We start from the raw sequence: 25468 nt of genomic DNA on the forward strand, positions 1-25468 counted from the left end.
CAATAGACTTCGCGAAGTATCATAGTTTCCTGGTTCGCACAAGGGCGTTGAATGAATAGAGAACCTTTAGGTTCCCTACTTGGAAAATTAATGAGTTCATAAAGCAAGACAAGGGACAGAGGCTGGGGTTAAATTAGATACTTGGAATTATTCCAGCTCTCAGATTTGGGATGCTAAAATCCTATCTGTCAGACACAGAATTCCTTCTGGCACCAGTTAGAGATAGGGCTGCCTGCTATGACCTCCTGCATCCTTCATTTTCTGTCACTCACTCTGGCTCATATCAGTCCTTACACCAGAGCATGTTGAGAAACAACTGGATTGACTACCATGCTAATAGCCTGATGCTACTATTACTATGCACACAGAGTTTCTGTCCCAGCCAGTAAAATATGTTAAAAACTAGTGGAGAAAAGGGAAAAAATGTGTTGAAAAGACAAGGGTAAAGAAATTAAAACAAATGCTCATTTATTGTTTTTAATATGTAGTCAAATAAGACAGCAATATTACACAAATAGCTCCCTTCCATCTTCCCCTCTAATATCCCAAATTGTTGATTCCATCTGCTGGTGGAGGAAAAAAAAACTATGTGGTTGAATTCTGAAAATAGCAATCAACAGCAAGAACATGGGTCACATTTGTGGTCACAACTAGCTTCTAGACCTTAAAAATGATGTATTCTGTTATCATGGCAGTCAGAGCACTGGATTTCTCATCAAATGTTATTAGGGAACAAAAGATTACCTGAACACGATATGTAGAAAGAGAAGAATTGCAGAAATGCTGATAAAAGAAACTGAATTCTCCCCTGCAAATGCTATATTTCTGTTAATATATCTGTGTACACTTGCATACAACCCATTGTGTTTATTTGTACATGTAAAAAGTTGTTCTAGCATCCACATATGAAAGAAAGCATTTGTGCTTTGTATCTCTTGGCCTGACGTATGGGGAAAGTAGGACTTGAAAGGTTGGTAAAGTGGGGTGGAGGGGATAGGCTCAAAGGGAGAGTGTTAGACTGATGAAGAGAGGGAAGAGCAGAGAAGTCAGTCATAATTATCAATACATACCCTACAAAAATTAAGAAAATGAGGGGAAAGGTAGGGTTGGAAGAGAAGGGGAAGAACAATGGATGAGAGGGGTGACTTTGGTCACAGTACATTGTACTCATCAACTGATCTGTTCAATGGTAACTTCTTTGTACAAGTACTTAAAGCTAACAAAAAATAGAACTAAACAAAAAAAAAACTGGGGAGAAAAAATGAGTGGATTATCACAATCCTGATTCCCAGGTCCAGGATAGATGGCCAAGTTACAGATTAACAGGGAATACATTCAAATTTATGTAACTCATCTTAAAATTAAAATAATCAGGAAACTTGTACTGAAATTTTCCTAAAGGTCTCCTATATAAGTAATATTTCTTTGTCTCTCAAACATACTCAGTGCAAATTCAGATACACTTGCTCTTAAATTTACAGGTTCAAATAAGTCCAACCTCATGTCATTGTGAACACTGTGAATGTAATCTTAGCCTGACAGGAAGTTAGGCTTGGGACATCTTATTGACATGACAAGAGGCCATAGGAAAGATGGTCTGAGGACTGGAAGGAATTCAGCCTGCTCAATTTTCCAAGCCTTGTGCTAATTGGTTTTTCTTTATTTTGGAGGAAAAATATCCCCTTGAAAAATTAATTTTCACCTGAAAGACATGTTCTTGATTGGACATACAAGGCTTTGGGAAGCAGTGAGAAATGTCCCGGGAATGGGCAAAGCTCCCTCCACACAATCTTGCCTTTTGTTTGAGGTTGACTGGATTTCCAGGGTCAGATTTTCCTCAGTGTTCTCTTTAAGCAGCACCATAGTGAGCTTTGTGCTTCTGACAAAGGGTACAATTATGCCCACTTCAAAATGCATTACAGATATTCTGTGCACTGGTGAAATTGGCAGGAAACACAGACAGCAAGCTCCCTCTCCCCACACTTCCCCAAGTGCTCAACTTTTTCTCTTTTTACCCTTCAACATGTCAAATAACTACAAGCAGAATTACCAGAAACAGTAGTAAATTCCTGGCATTGGAAGTTCCCATGATCCCAGCTGGCGTGCAAAAGAGGCTCACTCTCTATTTATTTCCCCCCTTGGAAATAATGTACTTCCCAGGCTCTGTCCAAATGCTTCAAATCAAGCAAATGCGAGATTTGTTTTGACCAACCAATGAAAAGACGTGTCCAGTTTCTCAGCCAAGGGCACTGAGACTGAATTACAGTAATACACAAGATGTTGATGGCTAAAGACATTTTGATTTCTGTAGAGCAATTTTTTGCAAGGGAAGCTCAGATATCTATTAATGTTATTTTCAGGAAAGCTTGGTAGAAGACATTTGAGCTGTGATTTTTTTTTTTTGCTGTAAATATGACCATTTGAGCATATCTTGGTTCAGTCTACCTTTCAAATGGTTGTATAGATACCCCACACAATGGTTAGAGTAATAGCAAGAGGGAGGGATTGTGTCTTGAGAAAGCTACACTTCACAGACATCTCAAGTTCTGGCACCCCAGATAAAGGTCTCCTTTCTTAGCTATTCCTCAGGAAAGTTATTTTGATTTTACATTTTTGCCTTTGGATAGTTGGCTGGGTCATGGTCAATGATAAATGGAAACCAAAGAACATAGTCCTGACTTTAAAGTGAGGAGGATACAAATGCAGTCTGTTTGAGGTCATTGCCTGGCTGTCATTGTTCAGTTTCCTACAGCAGGGTTAAAGTTGGTCCCGTAAAGGTTGGAATGATGGCTATGTTTCATACTAGTTGGACTTCCTATACTTTGTGTATATCACTTATCTCCTAGCATCTCTTGCAAAATCTGCATTCTAGTATCTGAATGACCTAAATTTGAGCTGATCCTCATAGACTATTTATCTGAACACTACTCTGAAGAAGGAAAAAAAAAAAACTGCCTGATGGGACATTTAGATCTTTATAATTTTCCCCCAAACGAAACCATCTCTATCCACTCCACTGCCAGGTTTACACCACTCCCAGTGTAGCCACTGCTCCATTTAGTTTCATGCTATGCATTTGATTGGCCTCAAAAGCCTACAGCTGTATGATTGGTCAGTGACATCTCAACTTCATCGTGAATATATATTTCTACGATGCTAGAGAAAATAGAAACTGCTGTTAAAAATCCAAACTGCACCCTGGGTATGGTAGTGTACTCATCTAATCCCAGAATTTTGGGAGGCTGATATGGTAAGATTATGAATTGGAAACCAGCATGGGCAACATAGCAACTTCAAGGCTAGTTTGTACTACATAGGGAGACCCTATCACAAAAGGAAAAATAATCCACATCCTAATGGATTAGATAGAAATCATTGAGGTCTTTCCATTGGGATAAAATTGAATATAATATCACTCTCTACCAAGTAAAAAAAGTTTACTTTATTCCATTAGGAAGGGATTTTTTTTTAGTAATTCTCAAAGGTCAATAAATATTAGATTAGATAAAAATGAGTACCAGCTTGTGATTTGCATTTAATGATTTTTAAGACTTTTATCTTAAAATAAATGTTGACAATAAGCTAAAAATGAACTCCCAACAGCAAGTTTTAAGTATTTTCTTCCAGCATACATAATTTGGTAATTTGGTCATTCATAGTAAATGCACTATAGAGAATACAAGAATGACTTGCATAAACTTTGTGAACAATTCACTCAAAAATATGTGATTTTACTTTAATAATGATCATCTTGCTTCCTTTCAACAATCACTGTGAAAACAATGGAGACTAGTGGAGCCAACACTACACCAGGTAATAATTTAAGTAGAAACTAGATGTTTAGCCCATTTAAAAGTCTTAAGAAGTAACACTACCGAGTCTGATTTGTAGCACAACAGAAAGTCAAATATACATTTGGAGGTTTACTAAGTTAGAGTTTTCAGTGTTCGTGACTAAACTACGAGGGCTTTCCATGGGTATTCTGTAGCTATAGATTTTAATCTATAGCTTTACAGTTTTAATCACGTGTCCATATTAATAAATAATTATGAATGTTTTCCAAGTCTGGGTTGGGACTTTTAGCTAAAAGAGTAAAGGGAGGTCTGGTGTTCTAGTTTTAGTTTGCCATTTATTCTAGAATTCTCTTAATGAGCTGTTTCTTTGTAACTCCAGCATGTTTTCTAATTGGTGCAAAATAGATGCATGTAAAAACTAGTAGATTTGAAGTTAGTCATAGGAAATCTCTGAGCTGCCAAGGACATCTAAAATAAGGCACATCAAGTGACTACAAACTTTGGATTGACAGACTTAAACTTTCCAATACTGAAATACCCAGTTTCAATTACTTGGGGCACGGTTCCCCCCTCATAAAAATATACCATTAAAAATGATCACCATCATCTTTACTGCTTTAAACCCACAGTTGATTAGGTAGTTAAAAAGTAAAATATCCTGATGATGCAAACAAGAAAATTGAGAAATTAATAATAGAACTAAAAAGGTTATCCAGGTCTGCTTAAAATTAGAGAGTCATCTTTAACTTCAATGTACATATTAAAGCAAATAGAAAAAAAAAGATTTGCAGAGGGTGAAATGACAATAGTTAATCCTCAAGCAAATGGGAAGTTGACTGACTTCATTCAGTATTTTTGTATTCATTCATACCGGATGGAAAGATTCAGTTAGTGCCCACCACAGTGGTTGCAGCACAATTAAGTGTAATTAAGCAGTAGCATCATTTATAGCTGTAGAACAATCAAGTCTCAAGTTTCCTCGATCGATTTGCTAGACTGAGAGATGGAGAAACGCAGAGGATGATGTGTGTGGTTGAACTGTGTTGCTGCCAAATAGAAAAGTTCATAATTCAAAATCTTGCTATGAATAAAGGCCTACACATGATGGAGAATATTTTTTTAAATCGACATAAAATATTTGGTCAATAGATCACAGTGGTTTTAACCAGGGGATAGTTTAGCCAATCTCTCACCTCCTTTCCACTTTGGACATGCTACTATCTAGACAAAACGAGCCATGAAACTGCCTAATGTACACAAGCCCTTCCCCTACCCAATGAAGACTTGTCAGTCTGAAGACATCAATGGGGCAGAGGTTGAAGAAATCTGAGGAGGTATAACACATGACTTAACCACACACAGCTAAAGTGAAAATGATAATAAATCTTTCCTATTTGAAAAGTTGTGTGTGAGCATTTTATTGTCTTATGATGATCAGTTCACTTGCCAGAACTGTTTACATGTACTTATCACTGTATGCTACAACATCCTCTAGAGTAACTTGATTTCAGTAGATGCTCAATAATTAAGTGAATTGAAGCAGCATGTAACCTGAACTATAAAAAATGCAATATGAACATACAGAAAGTACTATCACTGAACTCAGAAGCTGTCTCATAATACCTACTAGGGACAAAAAATGTCTAAATAGTTGAAATCAAATAAAAGGTTTAGAAATATGTGAGGTAGGAAATTCTTCAATGAACAACATTAGCTTGCCAGTATATCTGGGAAGAAATGAAGTAGAGGCAGAAAGGTTTTCAATGACAAAAATAAATAGCAATGCTAACTTGGATGGGCACAGATGGGGAAGTAAGAGAAGTGATATGCAAACCAAATAAAGACCCAGTAGTAGCTAAACCATGAAATCATTGATATTCAAATAACAGCTTTCTTAAGCCAGAAATAGGAAGACAGGAAGATGAGTCTGCTGAACTATATTACTGAATAGAGCTCAGAACTCATTCATTAAATAAAGGTAATGTTGATATGGACTAAGCCTTTTTTTAAGCTTCTTGGTTGGCCAACAAAAAAATGGAACAAAAATAATTAGTGAGAAGTGTATGATCCAGTTTTAATCGTAGGAAAATTGCTCTGTCTCTTTGGGTTCTAGCTTTCTTAGCTGTAAAATCAACAGATTCGGTGGGAAAAAAAACCCTTCCATTAGTCTCTTATCATTGGATGTTTAAAGTGAGATGAAGGCTTGGGAGATAAAAGCAGGACCTATCTATTGGAATTGGGGAAGTGTGTTATACTAAAACATCTGGAAAACAACTGAAGGAATTCAGAGAAGAATATTTCACAAGAGGGGAAAAAACAAACCATGGAAATCACTTTGAGTTAATGTTAAATGTTCATTTCTTATGAAAGTTCATTTAATCACAGAATGGATTTTAGCAAAACTTTTCATAGGCCACAGATGCAAGGGGCATTACTAATTTATGGCTCTTTGAGAAGAAATAACAGGATAGATTTTTTTTTTGCCAAAAAACTAGATAATTATGCCAATTTGAGACTATGTATTATCTGAATATTTGCATAAATTGAAGTAATTTTATTCCTTTTAGTGTCTGAGTTTACAAGATTTTACTTTTAAAATTAAGTTGTACATAAGTTTATACTATAATGTTATATAGTCCCTTACATGTGTGTTGCAGGGAGCAAATAAAATGAAATTATTTATGTTACAGTACTAACTTCCAAAAAAAACCCTTCTGTCAGCTCTGAGGTTTCTTTTGTCATAAAGAATAAAATGAGAAATCAAAGGTACTAGGGAAATTAAGTAACTCTACATAACAAAGAACCCAGCCAGGTGAAGAATGCTTGTAGTTAATTTGGGCCAGGAAGAGGAGAACTAATTTGGATGGTTGTCCTGTGCAACAAATTTAGACTTGGGCAAAAGGAATTTAAGCAATTTCACTGTGTGCTCGGACGGCATTCTCCTTTGACACTTTCTCAAGAAGGTTTTGAATTGATCATCTTTGATTGCCTTTTGGATTGATGCACGGGACCTTTAGATGTGCTTTATATGCATTGCATTGACTAGGAGTTCAATAATCTGTACGTCGACACATTTAATCAGTCTGCATAATAATCTTGGAAGAAGACAGGAAAAAAATATTTTTATTTTCCAAAATTGCAAATGGAGTGTCATGGAAGTTGATGTGATTTCCCCAAGATGACATAATGGAGACTCAAAGCTATGTCACCTGATATTCCTGTCATTGCTTTATGGGTCCCCTCCAAGTTACTAGCCCCAGCTGGTTAGTGGATATAATATTGGACAGCACCATTCCAGATAATATGTGTGTAGGGTTAGCAAATTCCCTCAGTGCCCCAAACCAAAGTAAAAATTGTGAACAATACCTTGTCATTTATCTTAAGTTCTATTTGTTGGCATATCTTAATGTCAAAATATTTCAAAAACAGATATGATGGTCCATACAATCTGGTTGGCTTGAGGTATTGTTCTTGGCTTTTAAATATCTTTATTAAACTAATTATTCCTTTTTATATAAATAAGGTGAAATTAGTATATTCCTCTATAGCACCATTTACCTGATTTCTCTAAAGTTTAAGTGTTTTCCCTGTGTTATTTTAAAATTGTCGTTATTAAACTTTCTCAATGGCCACAGCACACAGAGACCTGCACACTTATAATGCCCTCTTTAAGACACAATAAGTATAAAGCCCAAAGCATTGGTGATCATTCTGAAAAACCCAGAAAGTGTGTGCTTGCCCTTCTTTCCACCAAATGGGCTCCAAGAACAAATCAGAAGGTACAAAGAGAAGGCAAGTTTCATGAAAAGAAAAGGACTGAGTCAACGATTCACCGTTGTATAGACAACCGAGCTGTCTCACTTCCTTTCATCTTAACTCCCTTAGGAAACTCATCCAACTTTCCAGAAAAATATTCTTTTATTACTCAGTGCTATGTTTCACTGAAGAATTCAGGGTTGTTCATTTATATATTTATTTATTTCAAAGGAATTACCAATTTGTTTGAATTGGAAATGGAAGATGAGCTCTGAAGCACAGAAAGATAACATGATTTTATAAAGGAGTTGTGCAAAGAGTCAGATAGGTATGCAGACATCCCTCTCAGTGCTAATCATTTACTGTTGGAAGTCATACCCACTGCCAAAGCCTATGGCAAAGCATCATCTGATCCCCAAAAGAAGTTGTCCTGGTGTCCCTTATGTATCTGTACAAGAGCAGTTGTATCAGTTACATTGGTGAGTCATTTAGTTATTGCTATCTGACCAAACCTATTCTACAAGTTGGGCTCTATCATATAAACTGAATATAGCTACAGCCAATATTATTCTCACATTCTCCTATCACCTATATTTTCAATTTTGCTGTTATTAAAGAAATAGGCTAGAGAAAAAGTTACTGTTCACCAGACATTTAAAAATGTAAAGCAAAATAACAAAAAAACCCCAAAAACCCCAAAAAACCTATAGCAGAAAACAGCACTTGTTTATGTCAGACAGTTGTAGCGCTGATACTCTTGTTAGTTCACGGATGCCGTCTAATACAGACATTGTGTGCAAATTCTACACAGTTAGTAAGGCGCTACTTTTGAGACCTCTCTCCTTTTTGAGATCTGCAAACACTGAGCCAACAGTTTCTTGGCACAGAATATAAAAATGGGGTCAGAATGTTGATGAAATTGTACACACCATGTCTGAATTTAAATACTAGGTGGTATGTATAAGCATTAACTACTTTCCTTCTCAACAAAACCTTTCCTTTCTTCATGTGTAGTGAAATTTTCAAAACTTGATTAGCTGGCCAACAGTAGTTCCATCTTCAGAGTCTTTTGCATGTTCTTCCTTGAACTAAAGAAGGAAGGGGTTGGTAGGAGTGGAAGAGTGGATCAAATAAGGCAGGACAATAATGGATGTTGCATCTAATTGAACCATCTTTGCTAAATGACATAAAAATATTCTACCATTAAAGATTATTTTACAACTCTATGGAAGCAATGCAGTGATATATCTTGCATTTGTGTTGTCACAATGACAAAATGCACTCTTAACAGTCACAAGAGCCTGCCTTGTGTTAGTTATAAACAAAAATATATTTATATATTTTTTATGTAACTATTATGTGCTTTAAAGAAAATTATTGTATGGTTCAGCAGGGTTCATTCATTTCTTCTGTCATCAGGAATATGCTGACTTGAATGGCTTGTTAGACAGGAATCCACAATGAAATGGGCTTTGCTTACAGAAATTGCAAAACTTAAAAAAAAAAAAACAGCAACTATAATGTCCCTTAACAGTTTTGTCTCAAAAATGATCAAGGAACTCTTGATTATTTCCTGTTATTTCCATCAGCCAAGAGTGATGGTTGGCTTGGTAGTATTTAATAGATGGGAAATAAGAGGTAATACTTCTTAAAACAAATCAGTGCTGAGGCAGGAGTATGAAAGCCTCCTCTGTTACTTTCTCCTTCTTATCTCTTAGCTAAAAGCTAGGAAAGTTTGTCACAGGCCTCAGAAGGGACATTCATTATCAAGGAAGAAATACGCATAGTTTAAATCTCCTGTGCAGATGAAAGATTCGTCCCATAAAGTAATCAACTTGTTGCAGCATCTGGATCAAGAGTAGAAAACCAAGCTCCTTTTGCCACAGGTCTGTTTAGAAAAGATAGAAAAGCTCTTAGCTTGGGTTTGGTTTTGTTCCCATATGAGCTATGCTCAGTAATTTCGAAACGTCATCAGTACTCTTTCAAGAGAAAGAGTTCCAGCCTTTGGAACATGGTTATCTTTGAGACCTCAGAGAAGAACATTTGAACCAAAGGTTGTAGATCCCTTGTGAACTAAAGCTTTATTATTATTATTATTTTTCTCTCAGTTCCTTTGTAGCCCTGCACCTAAAGCCAAAAGCATTTTAATCTTGTCATATTTCTGCTAAGTCCAAAGGAGATATTCCAAGTGAACTCTGGATGTCATCCCATTAGGGAATTTTATGTTTAGTGTACATGATGTCTTGTACAAGAGTTAGTGTATCTTTTACCCTTCCTGAATTGGGTGTGTCCAGAAATCTTTTTTCCTTCAGGCTATAGCAGCTTAGGTGTGTGTGTGTGTGTGTGTGTGTGTGTGTGTGTGTGTGTGTGTGTGTGTTCAAGATATAAGCAAATTTTAGTCTTAACACCTGTAAGCCAGTACTGGTGCTAGTCTGTCTTAGAAATTTTAGCACTGCTCTGATACAATAAAACCTTCTTTCTCTCCAACTGGTTCAACTTCAGCATAGGCAGGATGACCTGAACCTCTTCGAAACTTCATCGCAGGCCATCGGCTTGGACGTCTCTAAAACAGAAAATGCAAAAAGTAATGAGTGTTGGGGTGAGACATTCTCATCAGGAAAATATTTTTGCCCATTATTCTGGAATAGCTTCTCAATTAAATGTAGCAAATAGGTTAAATGATGTCTTAATCCCAGGAAAGTTGGAATCAATACATGTTCCTTTCTGTACACTCTCAAGGCCTGCACTTGAATCTGTACGGTGGCTTTAATATCCCTTCAGCCGGTGGAAGTTCATTTGGGAGCTACAAGTTTCTTAAAGGCAAGGTTCCATCCTTAGGCACATTCATGGCAAAAGTGCCCAAATACAACTAGGTAAAAGTGAAATCTTTAAAAAGAAAACACACATAGCCACTGACATTTCTCCTCTCTAGAAGTCTATATTGCTATTACTTCATTTTGCTAAATGCAATAAAAAATGCAATTGTGTATAACCTTACACAAGTCCTACCCGTGTGCTTTTTAGTTTGCTGATGGACCTCCTAGTAAATAAGTGCCAAGAAATATCCCTTAATATCTTAAGAAATTGTTTAATAACACATCCATACTTCTTTGAGGCCTTTTTTACTTGAAAATTTAAAGTGGCATATTCTAAAAATGGAATCCTTAATTGAGGGTATGGATAATTTGGAACCTATGAAGTAAAATATTGGCTAGATGACTCTGGTCCTGAAATGCTACTTGAATGAACAAAAAATGAAGCATACCCCACCCCCCAGCATCCTGTCTATCAAACAAATCTTCCGTGGCTTGGAAATAGATGTACTGAGATGAATTATGAAGTTGTGGGAGCAAAAGACACTAAAATGCATTTCACTGCCACAGTGACATTGGAAACGATTACTTCATTTATCAAAGTGCCTGTGATTTGGGGATAAATAAGGCAATAAATATTGAAAGAAGTTTATTCCTATCTAAGGAATTTTAATGCAAAAAAAAAGGTTAGATGTCAATTTGCATATCCAAGCATTTGGTGTCTTGATAGATTTGCCAGTGGTGTGCCCAGGTGATTGATTAGTGGATATGGGAGAAGGCTTTTACACAATGTCATGATGATTATGAGTTCTGCACTTTGAGAAAAATGCCCATTAAGGTAAATACATTCTTCTTACTCTTAATACTATGTGTGGTGTCTATAATGTGTGATCAGAATGTCAAATGCTGATTAGCTGATCAAGTCTCATGAGGTAAAAGGCATCAAAGGCTCTGTATTGTCCAGAAGAATGAATTCAAACTAAGGAGAGGACCATAAAGTGAAATTGTGGGCCTTTGGTAGGGCAAAAGACCATCACCAGTGGATACATGCTGTAACTCAAAGTAATACTGGTCCCGGGGCTGGGCATATGGCCTGGTGGTGAAGTGCTCGCCTTGTATACATGAAGCCCTGGGTTCGATTCCTCAGCACCACATATATAGAAAAAGCCAGAAGTGGCACTGTGGCTCAAATGGTAGAGTGCTAGCCTTGAGCAAAAAAAGAAGCCAGGGACAGTGCTCAGGCCCTGAGTTAAAGCCCCAGGACTGGCAAAAAACAAAACAAAACAAGATAGGTTTCACACTGTGGTATTCATATCATCATTCCAATTTTGGCCTCCATAATTCCATCTCTGGATTTCTCCAAAGCCCAACTCTCCCAGGCAAACATTATGCTTTTGCTTTGTATCTTTACATTTCCAAAGTCAAATGTGGCCTGTGTGGAGCAGCCAGTACTTAAGAAGACACAATGCTGTAGGTAGCTAACCATTTCCAAGGAGGGGCAAGGACAAGCATATTCATAATGTGCTTGTGAAAGTTACACTTTATGAACTTCTTCACTGTTTGATTGTGCTTCATGCTTTTCCTACTGGCAGCTCAACATTTCCTAAAAAACTCCAAGGGTAGCAGATGACAGAGTCAAGCTTAAAATGGTATTTCTAAAATTCCATGGTTTATGCACAAGTCATCCAACATTTGTGAACAACATTTTATTGTTATGTATGTCTTCAACATATGACACAATTAGTTACTTGAACCTTCTTGTAAGTCAGATGACTAAGTTCCTCAATTTGGCTTAGGTGAGAAGTTTGAAGGACTGCTGACACTATTCGCTGTGTACTTTGTGAACTCATCCTAGAAGGCCTCGAATAGAGTACAAATATACTGTGGACAGTGAATCATCCTCTCTTAATACAAATGTTTTTTCAGTAATTATGTACATATACTTAAAGATAACTTTCCTTGATTCATTATTCACTAAAAGGCATAGAAATAGTCAGTATGATATAAAATGCCTAGAGATGCCAGCTGTCACTCATAATTTGGAAATGCACACACACACACACACACACACACACACACACACCCTAAGGGATGGGGAATCTTTATACCAGCAAGGAACATTTGGATTTTTAGAATATCAGTCCTGGGCCATACAAAATTATTAAGACAGGCAGATAGAATGGGGCAGCCAATGAGAAACATATATGTCTATCCTGTCACATACCAAATGATTTCATAGGCCTTACATAGTGCCTGGGCCACATGCCAGGTAAACACAACATAATAGGCATAACACAGCTCCAAAACTATTAAAGATTGCTTTTTTACTTCAGGAAAAATGCACATATTGTACCTACTGCTATAGTTTTGACTTACTGGAAAGAAAAGGCATTTTTCAGGATAATATCTTAAAATTTATACAGGTTGATTATCTCATGTCCTAATCTGAAAAGCTGAAATTGCAAATGTTCCAGATTCTGAAATCACTGGAAGACAGATACAATTGCACAAAAGAAAAATTCCATACTACAAAAGTTGGCTACACAAATGGAATTATTAAAAGCATTTTACTGAAGTACCTCTAGATTATAGGTGAAAGGTAAATGTGAAACAAATAATTTTTGCGTTTAGATGTGTATCCTGTCCCAAGATTTCTCTTGAGGTATCTGAAAATATTTCAAGATCCCAAAACATTGTAAGTCTGAAAACACTTCTGATCTCAAGTATTTTGGGCTAGTCAGCCTGTAATGAAAACTATTATAATATAGTGTGACTGGACTTTAACATTTTTGATATTATTTTACATTCTTTTGTAATTCCTTGACTTACTGAGCCTTAAAAACTGTCAAATAAATGTAACAACTGCACCAAAGTTCTGCTTTAGTTATAAAATATGTTCACAATGGAATAAAAACATTATTCCACACCACTAAAAATTATGTGATTGTGAAGAACTCATTCAGTGTTTTGGAGCCTTTTTTTCCTTCATCTTTAACATGGTATCTCATCTGTCCTTTGACATCTCTGGATCTTTGTTTTTGTTTGTCTTTGACAATTGACTTTAAAATTGGAGAGACTACAATGAAAGAAATAAAGACAAGGGGTCAAGAGGATGGTTACTGAGGCCAGTTTACGCAAAAAAAAAAAAAAATCAGGGCGATTTTTGCATCGCTATTACAAAGCTGGGTATGGTGGTGCATGCCTGCGATTCCAGCTGTAGATAGGAAGATCATGATCTGAGGTAGTCCTACATGGGATCTCAACTCCTTACTTGAAAATAACTAAAGCCAAGAAGGACTAGAATACCTGTCTAGCAAGCATGAAGCCCTGAAGTTTCAACACCACTACCACCTACACTAAAAAGAAACAGCAAATCTTCCGTGTTGTAGGTCCTATGCTTGCCACACATGCTTCATTTGATTAACGTTTACAATTCCTAAACTTAAGAGAAAATTACAAAACAATTAATCCTAACTGAAATTGTGTTTCAGTATCAGTCTGATGCTATTCAGAGAGGTCTGGATAAATGAAAAAAAAAAATAGGAAACTATGATGTTGAAGATGCTCAAAAGATTATTTTGTTTTCATGAAAAGATCCTAGGAATCCATGGGCACAGGAGCTCTCAATATCATTCCAGCCTGACATGAGCTTGGCATATCAAAAAAGGGATATACTGAACTTTTTTTCTTGGGGTGTAGACATTTCCAAATCTGTGATCATTTTAGAACAGTGAATTCAGGTTGTTCCAGAAAACTGACAAAGGTCATGAGGTCACTGGCTAGCATAACAGGATGTATGTGGACAAACTGCAGAATTTAAATCAGACAGTAAGGTTAATTTTCTGCAGAGATCCAGGGTGTAATGCTTGAAATCCTAATGGGGTGTGATGCGTGGGCGAATTTTAATTTCATTTCTGAGAATTATTTGTGTGATTAATCACACTCAGAAGAAAAAAATAGTGTTGCTGTTGCTATGTTGACACTAGTGGTAGGTCATGCGAGCAGGAATTCTCTCTAATTGCTCCTTCAGTTCTACTCATTGAACAGTCATCCAGGTCTGTCTCAGTGGTCTGTGGCAAGATCATTAACAGACACACACACACACACACACACACACACACACACACACACACACACACACACACTGCAGCTGGAGATGTGTCTTCCAGTGTGGAGAGAAAACAGAGTTTTGTGTTAGGTTATTGAGCTCTTGAAAGGAAGTGGGAGACAAGCACTTAGAAGTAGAAGGGATAGTTTCCAAATTTAAGAGAGACAGATGACACCTGTGGTGCATGATGGCCTTTGACAAGCAGCTGATCTGGAAATCCTGCTTTGTGTTTTACTTTCCTAAATGAGCAGAGAGGAAGTGGAAAGTGGATGGAAATCCCCTCCCAACAGAAGACTTGGACAAAATCACATGTCTTTTTCTTATTTGGAAAATGAAATGAACAAGATGAACAAGAGTCCACTCCTCTCTCAGACAACCCCAATTTCTACTTAAAATTTTTTTAGTTATAGACTCTCTCTCTCTCTCTCTCTCTCTCTCTCTCTCTCTCTCTCTGTTGAATACAACATTGCCTTGAAGCCCAAAGAAAATCAATCACCCAAGTCAGGTCTTCTTCAGTTGTGCTGGCAATATTCCTGATTACATAAGCTGCCCCCTCCTCAGGGAGCTTATGGATGCTTTCTTAAAGCATTTCTTCTTCTTCTTCTTCTTCTTCTCCTTCTTCTTCTTCTTCTTCTTCTTCTTCTTCTTCTTCTTCTTCTTCTTCTTCTTCTTCTTCTTCTTCTTCTTCTTCTTCTTCTTTTTTTGCAAGCTATGGGACTACATGTGTTTCTCCACCTAGACTATGCCTGCCAAGTACAGGGAATTCTGTCCCTCTGCAGTCTCTCTCCTTCAGTGAATCAGGGTAAGCCTGGAACTCTGCCTTTCTACTAGTGCTTAGGGATACAAAAAGAGTTTGGCCACACAACACAGGCCAAGGGTAATGCTTGGGTAAGGCAAGGGTAATGCTTCTCCAAAATCAAGTGCTATGAGCAGGACTGAATTCAACCTTCCTGTGTCTGTGTGAGGATAGACCTTGGTGAAAGCTAAACACAGGTTTCATATATATATATATATATAATATATATGCATATGTATATATATAAACAATAGACAATGACTTAGATACATATAATTTATACTTGAAAAATATGTCATTTTCTATTTTCCTTATTTTTGGTGCTGAATATTTTATATGAATAGGTTATAAGGCTGGGCAGCTAGATTTAGTAAATAAATGTAGAAAACACCATTTAAAATTGAATTGCACGTAGATAAATGATTTTTAAAAACTATCTTTAATGCAATATATTTTTACTTAAAAATGACTCATTTTTATTTGAAATTTAAATGTCTCCAAGTGTCCTGTGTTTCATTTGGCAATTCTATCTATAGGGAAAACAACGTACTTAGACCCGAATCAGTCAAACTTGCAATGTAATGAAAATAATTACTCCTGTTTGTACCAGTAACTGGGTCACAGATTAAATTTTATAATATAAATGATTCATCTATCTTCTGGTGCAGCTCCAAATTTTAAGACCTAATTTTTGTATGAAATGAAGGTTTTTGAGGGTTCTTTGATGGATTTTCTGCTAGTCCTATTTCAGTTCTTCCTCATGTGGCACTTGTCTTCATTCTGGAACTACCCTATGATGATCCTGAAGGGCTAAGGTATACCATCATTGGCAAGTCCAACACAGGCCTAGAGCAACCTTCTACTGGGATGAGCAAAATAGATATAATTCATGTGCTTTTCTGAAAAGCTAAAGCATTCAAAAGATGAAGTAGTTGATTTTTCCACTGTCAGCAACATTAAGTACAGATTGTTTAATTTGGGAAGAAACACTTTTTTTTTTCTGGTTCCAGGGCTTGAACTCAGTCCTTTGCTCTCATTTGACTTGCGTAGGTGACATTCTACAACTCCAGTCCAATATGTTGGTGCTCATTGGAAATGGAGTCTCTTTCTGACTAGGGTAGCTTTGTATCATTTTCCCTTAAGATCTCAGTTTCCTGAGTAACTAGGATTACTGGAAGGAGCCGCTGATGTCCGGCTGAAAAAATAGGTTGGTTTTTCTTTTTTATCATATATCTCAAACACTTCTAGGTCTATTATTTTCTTCCACTGTTCACTCTTTAATCTCTTGAGAGATTAAAAAAGAGACATGCATTTTTCTCTCCTTTGTGGAAGTTTGATCTAAATTATAAATATATATGTCAACATATACAGGGCTATGTGCTGATATGCAAAAAACACCTCCTTATATTAACTAAATTATGGCATGTACCGGGGACAATTCCAAAAGTCTGAATAACTAACTAACTTGCAGTTTAACAACATGAATATCAGGAGACTGGGACTTTTAGTGTTGGGGGAGGGTGAGGAGGGAGGTAAGATCAAGAGGTGGATGAATGGAACAGAAAGAGATGGGGTAATACAATCATAACATTCCATGTAAACATGCAAAATGGAATGAGGAACATTGAGGGAATGGGTGGGGTTGGAAGAGATAGATGAGGAGGATGAAAGGGATGACACTCACCAGTATAACAAACTGACATGTTGAACAGAAGCCCCTTTCTACAACTACTTATGGATAATTTTTGAAAATATACAAAAAGAACACATAACAACCAACAAAAACAAAAACAAAAAACAAAAAAGGTAACTGATACTAAGGTCCACTATAGGACCTGACTCTGAATCATGGTGGGGCCTGGGCAGGTATACACTTTTTTTTAAAGTTCTTTGGTAAGCCATGGACCAAGTAAAGGTTAAGAAGCAGCCACTGTCTTCTCTCTGTTTCCTGCTCACATGCCATCACTTCTCAACGGTAGGCTTTGCCCGGGGTCTTTCTGACAATCTAGAATGCCATCGACCCATCACATTGTCACATTAGACAAATGATACTCATTTCACAGTATTTCTGGGACAACTTCTCAGATCTCCACCTATAGCTAAGAAGTCTCTTTTCATTCTCCTGTATTGCCTCAGCCATTTCCTATTGCTTTATCAATATCTCTGGCCATTTATCAATGTACATTGTGATTGTTTTTGTAGTTACATATATGCAGAGTATGTAAACATGTCCATTTCTCTCTGAATATCCCAGAGACTAGTGTCAGAAGCTTTTGAACTCTGAAATATCCACTACAATGGAGTACCAAAGAGGGCTGACACCTGGAACAAGCCTACTAGCAACACTTGCTTCCTCTGTAGTACTTCATTATTTCCAGGAATTGCAAAAGGATCTGAAAATTATTCAAGGGCCAGACAAGAGAGTCTAGTAAAATTTTTGTGTTTAACCATGCCAGAGGAAAAGAAACTATGGAAAAATAAGATAAATATTTCCATACCAAAAATGGTGGGAAACAGAATGAATAAAAATTCACTAGTTAGAGAGGAAAAGAAAGTAAACCAAACATATCTAGAAATACTACCAAATGAACAAACTCTAATAGGTCCCTAAGATGATTTCCACTTATAACAGAACATTAGTATTTTAAGTTCCATGTCTTTATCATCACAATGATTAAGGGACACTCCCACCCCCATCTTGTCCTTATGACTAACAAACTCTAGGAGACTTTGAAACTATTTAATTTCTTGAGATCTCACTTTAGAACAGCTATATTCACTGATCTCATTGGAGGGTAATGAGAATTAAGGACAACTGATTGACAGACCGTCAAAGACAAATCTCTAAATTCTATCTTCCTCCTGATGGTTCTTAAGCTAGCCATAGATCTTTTCCCTGCCAAGGCCCAAGCCCAGTGTTCATCATCCATCTTCACACACAGGGATATACTCTCTTAACTTCCTTCTGAGGGGTTTCTAGTTGTTGTTTTCTCCTAAAATTAAGTAGTAATTTGCTATTAGAAAGGCAATTTACTCTGAAGAAAATGACCTGCACTGGGTGTGAAAACAAGCCAAATCACCATTGTACAGTGACTGGGCTCATAGACAAGACGAAGCTGTTCTGGTCGTAAGTGTTCTAGTAAAAGTCAGATGTGAGTTAGTACTGTTTCCACAACAATCAGCCTGGCTGTGTTCCTCAGGGCATGGTTCTCATTCCTGTGAGGAGCTGCAGTTTGTTTCTGAGAGAAGTCAAAGACAGTTGAAAGGTTAGACTCTCACCAGCTCTGACCTTAAGGATGGTAAATAGAAAGTTATTTTCTATCCTAAAGTAGTTGTGGGCTTTAATGAACATTTTAATTACACAATTAGGAAATGGCTCCATAGAGTAGTGTGTGCACCCAAACTGAACACTTCATTTGAAGATTTAGAATGATGCTTATCTTTCAAACTAGAACAAAGACCTTCACATACAACCTGAATATCAGAGTGTCATTTTATTTTATGTACATTTAAGTGAAATAGAAATGATAGTATTTAGAAAAACTAGTTAAGCTTCCATATTAAAAGATGGGCATCCCAAATGGTGAATCTTGATATCTTAGAAATTTAATTTATATTTCAAATTTTAGTATGTACTATCTTTGGTCAAGTCAATTCATACAGTGAGAAAAAATGATGATTTATGACATAGGAAACAATATAATATTAGCATGGCAGGGAAATAAAATCTAAGGAAAATGTGATTTTTGAGGATGGATTAAAGAGGAATTAAGAGATGCAGCTTAGAACATCCTGTAAGACTCAGGGCTGTCTCTGATTTCTGTGGAAGCTCCATTGAGAGTACAATCCATCCCTACTGTGACCAAAGATGCACATAGTCACTGAAATAGTATTGCATGCAACAGCTTATAGTTCTCAAAGTAAAACGATTTACAACATTTTAGACAACAAAAAATAATTTTAAAAAACCACAAAATGCCCAAGACATACCAATTAGAATGTGTAAAACAATTATTTTATTGTACTACCAATGATACAATATCCAGGGATCAATGATTTGGTTTGTGAGTTATGATGATCACTTGTTCTCCTTTCCTTTCACCTGCCATTTGGAAAAATGCATCAACAGTTACCCAAGAGAAGAGGGGAGGGATGGAGAGAAGAGGATTTCTTCAATATATTTTAGTATTTGTAATCTTTTTTTTTGGCTGCAACTTGTGATTGCTATTGAAAGCTGGGCTTTTGAATTAGTCACGTAACCAAGATATTACAACAAAGTATTTATAAGCAAGATGTGTTTAAGAAAACACACTCCCACATATACCCACACACAATGAAATAGTATTCTGTCTCCCAAAAGAAACAAACACTACTAATTCCTATTTATATCCACATGGATGGACTAATGAACATTATACTACATGAAATAGGTCAAAGACACAAAGGAAAAAACTGTCTGATCTCACTTACAGGTATAATTTTTAAAAAGTTGAATGCGTAGAATAGAACAGAGGTTAACAGGAGTGAGTTTAGAAGGTAAAGGAACTGGCCAAAGGACATGCTAAGCAGATTGAATAAGTCTAGAGCATTACTATATAGCTTCAAGGCTACAGTTAGATGCATTGTATGAAGAAAATTTGCTATAAGAGTAGGTTTTAAATGTTAGCACATAAAAAGTCAGTATGAAATGTGTTGCGCAGCAACTGTGCTTAACTTTATGGCCAATTCAGTCATGATTTTCTATACATGTGTTTATCTGAACGGCATGCTGTATATCTCAAATATATACTATTTTAAACAGAATGCTTGATGCACAGTATAAGCTAAATAAATCATGCCTGCCACATACACAATAATATGATGGATTGCTTCCCCATCACTTTAGAAACCTTTTCCTTCTTCTAATTCTATTGTCTTGTTCTAATCTCTATTATTCCTGCTAATATCGGTGGTCCCTCAACTACTCCATTTATATTCAAATTCTAGCATTTTCTGCTGGTAGGGGGCCCTGTCATGTGATATATGTCTCCTGTTTTCAAACTCACTAGGCACCTTGCATTTTCTCCTTTTTCAGATCTTGGAGTGAGTGCAAGTTCTTTGTAATGCACCAAATTTGTATCTTCACTCAGCTCCTCCACAATCCTGTTCATTCCACAGATGGGGCTGAATAGTAGGCAGTACATTAAAACTGTGCTTATCTCTGCTAGCACTTCTCCTTGCCTCCATCCTTGCCTGGCATGAGTATCAAGCCTTTAATATTCTTAGTCCTTCTCCTCCAATCACATAGGTTGAGTATGTTCTTCTATCTTCATGGGGCACAGAACCATTCTGTTCTTAGTAAAACACAATGCAGTGTGTGTGTGTGTGTGTGTGTGTGTGTGTGTGTGTGTGTGTGTGTGTTAGTGCTGGGGCTTGAACTCAGGACCTAGGCACTGACCCTGACCCTTTTTACTCTATCATTTGTGCCACAGCTCTACTCCTGGCTTTTTGGTGGCCAACTGGACATAAGAGTATTACAGACTTTTCTGTCCAGACTGGCTTTGAACTGTGATCCTTATGTCTCAGACTCCTAAATAGCTAGGATTATAGGCACAAGCCACTAGTACTAGGAAAACATAATGCATTTAAAATAGAATCCAAAGCCCTGTGCATACACCAGCTTAGTGCTCTACACCTGCACACCACACTGTGCCTGACAGGCCACATATTTAGATGACAACCACACACTATGAACTCAATGTTCTTTATCCATTCTCTGCCACATCAAAATTTGTCCCTCATGCTAAACTTATATTTATTCCAGAGTCAAGCCTAGTTAGTAGTTACTGAATATTTTTCTTTTGCCAGTCCTAGGGCTTGAACTCCCTGTCTCTGGCTTCTTTTTCCTCAAGGCTAGCACTCTACCACTTGAGCCATATGCCACTGTGGCTTTTTCTGTATATGTGGTACTGAGGAACAGCCCCTAGTTATTGAATTTGGGTTAGATGTTCCAAGGTTACAACCAGGAGATAAAAGAAAGTAAGATGTTAATTTTAAGACGACATAAAAGAAGAAAATCTGGTATACTAGTAAGAGACGAATAGCCCTAACTAAAACCTAAAACTTTCACTTGTACTATGCTTTTGAATAAATATGAACAATTCATTTTATTTTATAAAAGACTTTCTTTTAATAAAATTATCATTACTCCTTTAAAGTCTGTGCCACATTGCAATGAGTTAATGTTTTAAAAACCATAATTTTCTTTTTGCCTCTAATAAGGTTTGATTTTTTTTTCTTTTCTTTTTTTGGCCAGTCCTGGGGCTTGGACTCAGGGCCTGAGCAGTGTCCCTGGCTTCTTCTTGCTCAAGGCTAGCACTCTGCCACTTGAGCCACAGCGCCACTTCTGGCCATTTTCTGTATATGTGGTGCTGGGGAATCGAACCCAGGGCCTCATGTATACAAGGCAAGCACTCTTGCCACTAGGCCACATCCCCAGCCCTGTAATAAGGTTTGAAATCATGGCCTCAAACTTGCCTGGCTCAAGCTTGTTCAGCTGGTGTTCTACCACTTTAGGCATGCTTCCATGCCTAAAGTGTTTTTTTTTTCTTTTTCTGTCTATTCTGGATATGAAGTCTCATGGACTTCTTTTGCCTGGGCTGGCTTTGAACTATAATCTTTCAGTTCTCTGCCTACTGAGTAGTTAGGATTATTGATATGAATTACTAGTGCCTGGCTTCAAAAGTAATTTTAAGAATACATGAATTTTTTTGTCTGTCCAAAAGTTATCCTTTCTACAGAAGTTTCTCAATCCTAGATTTACTAAATCATATATTTATCAAATTAGAAAGGACTCACCACTGATACTCAACTTTATATGCTATCTTTAACAAAGCAGCTTTCATTTTAAATTAGAAGGAATTTTATTTGTGGCATGTAAATTTTTACTAGAGTGATCATCACAGAAAAGTGGAACAAAATGATCTTGATCCATTTCAAATTAAAAATGGCTTTGATTGGCTGGGTAGGGTGGCTCAATCCTCGAACTCTACCTATTTGGGAAATGGAGATTGGAGATTATCAGTTCATGGTCAACCTAGACATAAAACTTCATGAGACCCCCATCGCAGTCAATGGTTGTATGTAGTGGCACACACTTGTCTATCCCGAAGCACAAGTAGGAATACCACAGCTCAGGCCAGCAGAATAAAAAACAACATCCAGGTATAACCTTGAAAATAATCAATGTACAAAAGGACAGGAGGCATGGCTCAAGTGGTAGAGCATTTGTCTAGCAAGCATGAGGCCCTGAATTCAATCTCTAGCACCACAGGCTAAAAAACAAAAATATTGTGGTTAATCATTTCTAACAGGATTACTAAAGCTTAATTACTGGCATTACTTATAATAAATTCATTTATATTTCTGTTCCCTAGACTCTTACATTTTTGATCTCTGGAATTCAAATTTCAAATTTTAATTTTCTTACAATCACTAATAATTCTAACCCCAGCATACTTTAATAATCAACATATTAACACAATTTTCTTTCTTTGTCTTCCAGAAAAAATTATGCTACCTGAAAATGCTGGCAAGAATAATTTTGTAATGGAATAAATTTGCTATTGTGTGAAACGATAATTAGTGTTGAAATTAAAATTCCTATAACCCGAGTCTACAAATACAAAGGTTTATGTATTTAACAGAGAACAGTTACAAGCCACAAAAAAGAAATTACTCAAGAATTGACTTTGAAAGAACAGTAATCTTCTCTTCAAGGCATAAGAGAAGAAAGGAATAGAATACCTAACACAATGTCAGATTTTTTAAATGACCTAAGTCAAGTATTGAAATGTTTCACTGAGCTGCAGCCATGCAGGTTAGCACTTATTTACTCATGAGGTTCTTTCATCTATTACGAAGTTCCTGATGGAGTTTCTGTCTGTCTGTCTCTGTGACCTTCTGTAATTAAAATTAATCTGTTAGAGAATGGTAATTGTGAAGGAATTCAAGCACAGAGCTCAGTGAAGTGTATGACACTCAATATTTTTTATAATCATTCCCAATGAAGAGAAGAAAATATTTCATGAAATTAGAAATAAGCTGTTTTAAGGTTTAGAATGTAAATGAAGATAAATGAACCAGTAGTGTACATTAAAGGTGACACGTTAAAAAGTATTTTGTTTTAGTAATGATATCTATGAAAAGGCAATCCTTATGAACCTCAGCTGGCTTCTCAAAAACATTTAGTGAAGAACAGAATAAAATTCCAGCATCTAACACCATGTATAGTGATGCACATCTGTAATCCCAGGTACTCAAGAGGATTGTGGCTTTAAACAATCTTGTGTAAAGTTAGGTTGAAACCACCTCAGAGTAAATGTAAACAGAGTAAACGGAAAAAGACGCATAGGGGTAAAGCACTTGCTTAGCAAGCATGTGGCCCAGCATTCAAGCTTTAGCACAGGGGAAAAAAACACAAGCCTTTGAGAGGAGAAAGTAAGGGGAAAAAATTGCACAGTATTCCTCTCTTTAAGGTAGCCCTTTTCACTTCTCTTACTTTTTCTACAATTCTAGAATGTTGGAATCTAAAAACACAGCTTCTTTAGTGAGGGGGTCAAACTATTTCAGTTAGATTCTTCCCAACTTTTCCTTCTCGCTCACAGATCATTTTCTTTTTGCTTCCTCTTAGGAGAGAAATAAGAAATATTTACTTTCCATGTATCATTTTCTTCCTTGTCTCGAAGATTGAAAGAAGCTTAAGAGCAAGGCAAAAATCAGTCACAAAAACTGTGCGGTTCCAGATTTTTAAAAAAAGGTGTGAAGTTCTATGAAATGATATATTTATTTACTCTCCAGGTTATTCTATGGACCATGTCTTCCATACTTCCATTATTCACTTATCTAGTAGCAGTGTAGTGAGAGACCAAACTTTTAATAAATACATTCTTCTCCCAAGCAGTGATCCCTGAATCTTTGCCTGACTCCTTTCTCTGCTTTCTTTCCTGACGGCTCTAATGGCTGCCAGGTAAAGTGAAGAGCCACAGGTACCTGTCGTTTTTTGTTTTGTTTTGTTTTTCTGTCATCTTCTGCATGAGTCCTGGTTAGCCACAAATCGCCCTTGGGATCTGTGTGGCAAACAGCTCAGAAGGTCCCTGCCATCCTATTGCTATTGTGCCAGGATAAGAGTCTCATCTGGGCAGCCAGAAGGCAAAGCACATTGCTTCCCCCTCCTCAGTTTTGAGGTATCCAGTGAGATTATCCAGTGAGATTCTAGGAACCAAGGTTTCTGTGAGTTTGACTTTACCTTGAACTTATAGTATCTCAAACTGCACAGCTAGAAGACCAAGGATATACAAAGTTATGAGAGAGATAAGAATCCTCTTTTGAGGGGCTGGGAATAAGGACTAGTGGTAAAGTGCTTGCCTCATATACATGAAGCTCTGGGTTCGATTCCTCAGCAGCACATATATAGAAAAAGCCGGAAGTGGCACTGTGGCTCAAGTGGTGGAGTGCTGTCCTTGAGCAAAAAAACAAGCCTGGGACAGTGCTCAGGCCCTGAGTTCAAGCCCTAGGACTGGCAAAACAAAACAAAACAAAACAAAAATAATCCCCTTTTGGAATGTTAATATTAGTGAAAGGCATATGCAGTTATTTTTTTTACATCAACCACACGTGTCTACATTACAGGGCAGAATGCTGGAAAATGCTTAGAAGAATGATACAAAGTTGTCTATAAGTCTATGATTTTTTTTGTTGTTATTAAGATAAATCACAAACTCTCAAGGAAATGAATGTATTTGTGGGAGTTACATAGGGAAATCATAAAATTTGCTTGGAAAAGTTAAGAAGGCCCTAGGTTGTTGAATGTGTGCTGAGAGTTTTTTTTTTTAAATCTTCACTTATTTTTTTATTTTGCCTGTGATATGCTCTGTCATTTTCTAGTAGAAAATATTGGGTACATATAATAAAAGCATATGCATTGCCCTTGTAATGAAATGCTAAGACATTTGAACCATGATATGAACAATGATTTGCATTGAAACATTTGTGTTCAGATATTACTTTGAAAACCTCCTTGCAGCTTTAACTTTAAACTGGTATGCCTGATTAAAGAGTTGTAAGACAACTTGTTTTCTCAGAGAAATTAACATTAGAAAAATATACAGACAGGCAGACATACACACATACATTTTAAGAAACTTTAAAGAAAGCATACCCG

At 36.8% G+C, this 25468-nt stretch overlaps 1 protein-coding gene and 1 long non-coding RNA gene across 2 annotated transcripts in view; one reads left to right on the top strand and one right to left on the bottom strand.

The window, feature by feature from the left end:
• The first annotated feature begins 2422 nt into the window (after positions 1-2422).
• Positions 2423-24406, top strand: LOC125367251. Its single transcript, XR_007214026.1, has 3 exons — positions 2423-2564; positions 13475-13478; positions 24395-24406. It is a non-coding gene; the product is annotated as an uncharacterized LOC125367251 (long non-coding RNA).
• Plxdc2 (plexin domain containing 2) overlaps positions 6893-25468 on the bottom strand; it is a 363495-nt gene continuing 344919 nt past the window's right edge. Inside the window, exon 14 of the mRNA XM_048367888.1 lies at positions 6893-10113. Within this exon, the coding sequence (XP_048223845.1) occupies positions 9997-10113 (117 nt within the window). The 3' untranslated portion in view covers positions 6893-9996. The remainder of the gene's footprint in view (positions 10114-25468) is intronic.

Source organism: Perognathus longimembris, chromosome 18 (genome assembly GCF_023159225.1).
Source record: "Perognathus longimembris pacificus isolate PPM17 chromosome 18, ASM2315922v1, whole genome shotgun sequence".
Taxonomy (NCBI): Eukaryota; Metazoa; Chordata; class Mammalia; order Rodentia; family Heteromyidae; genus Perognathus; species Perognathus longimembris.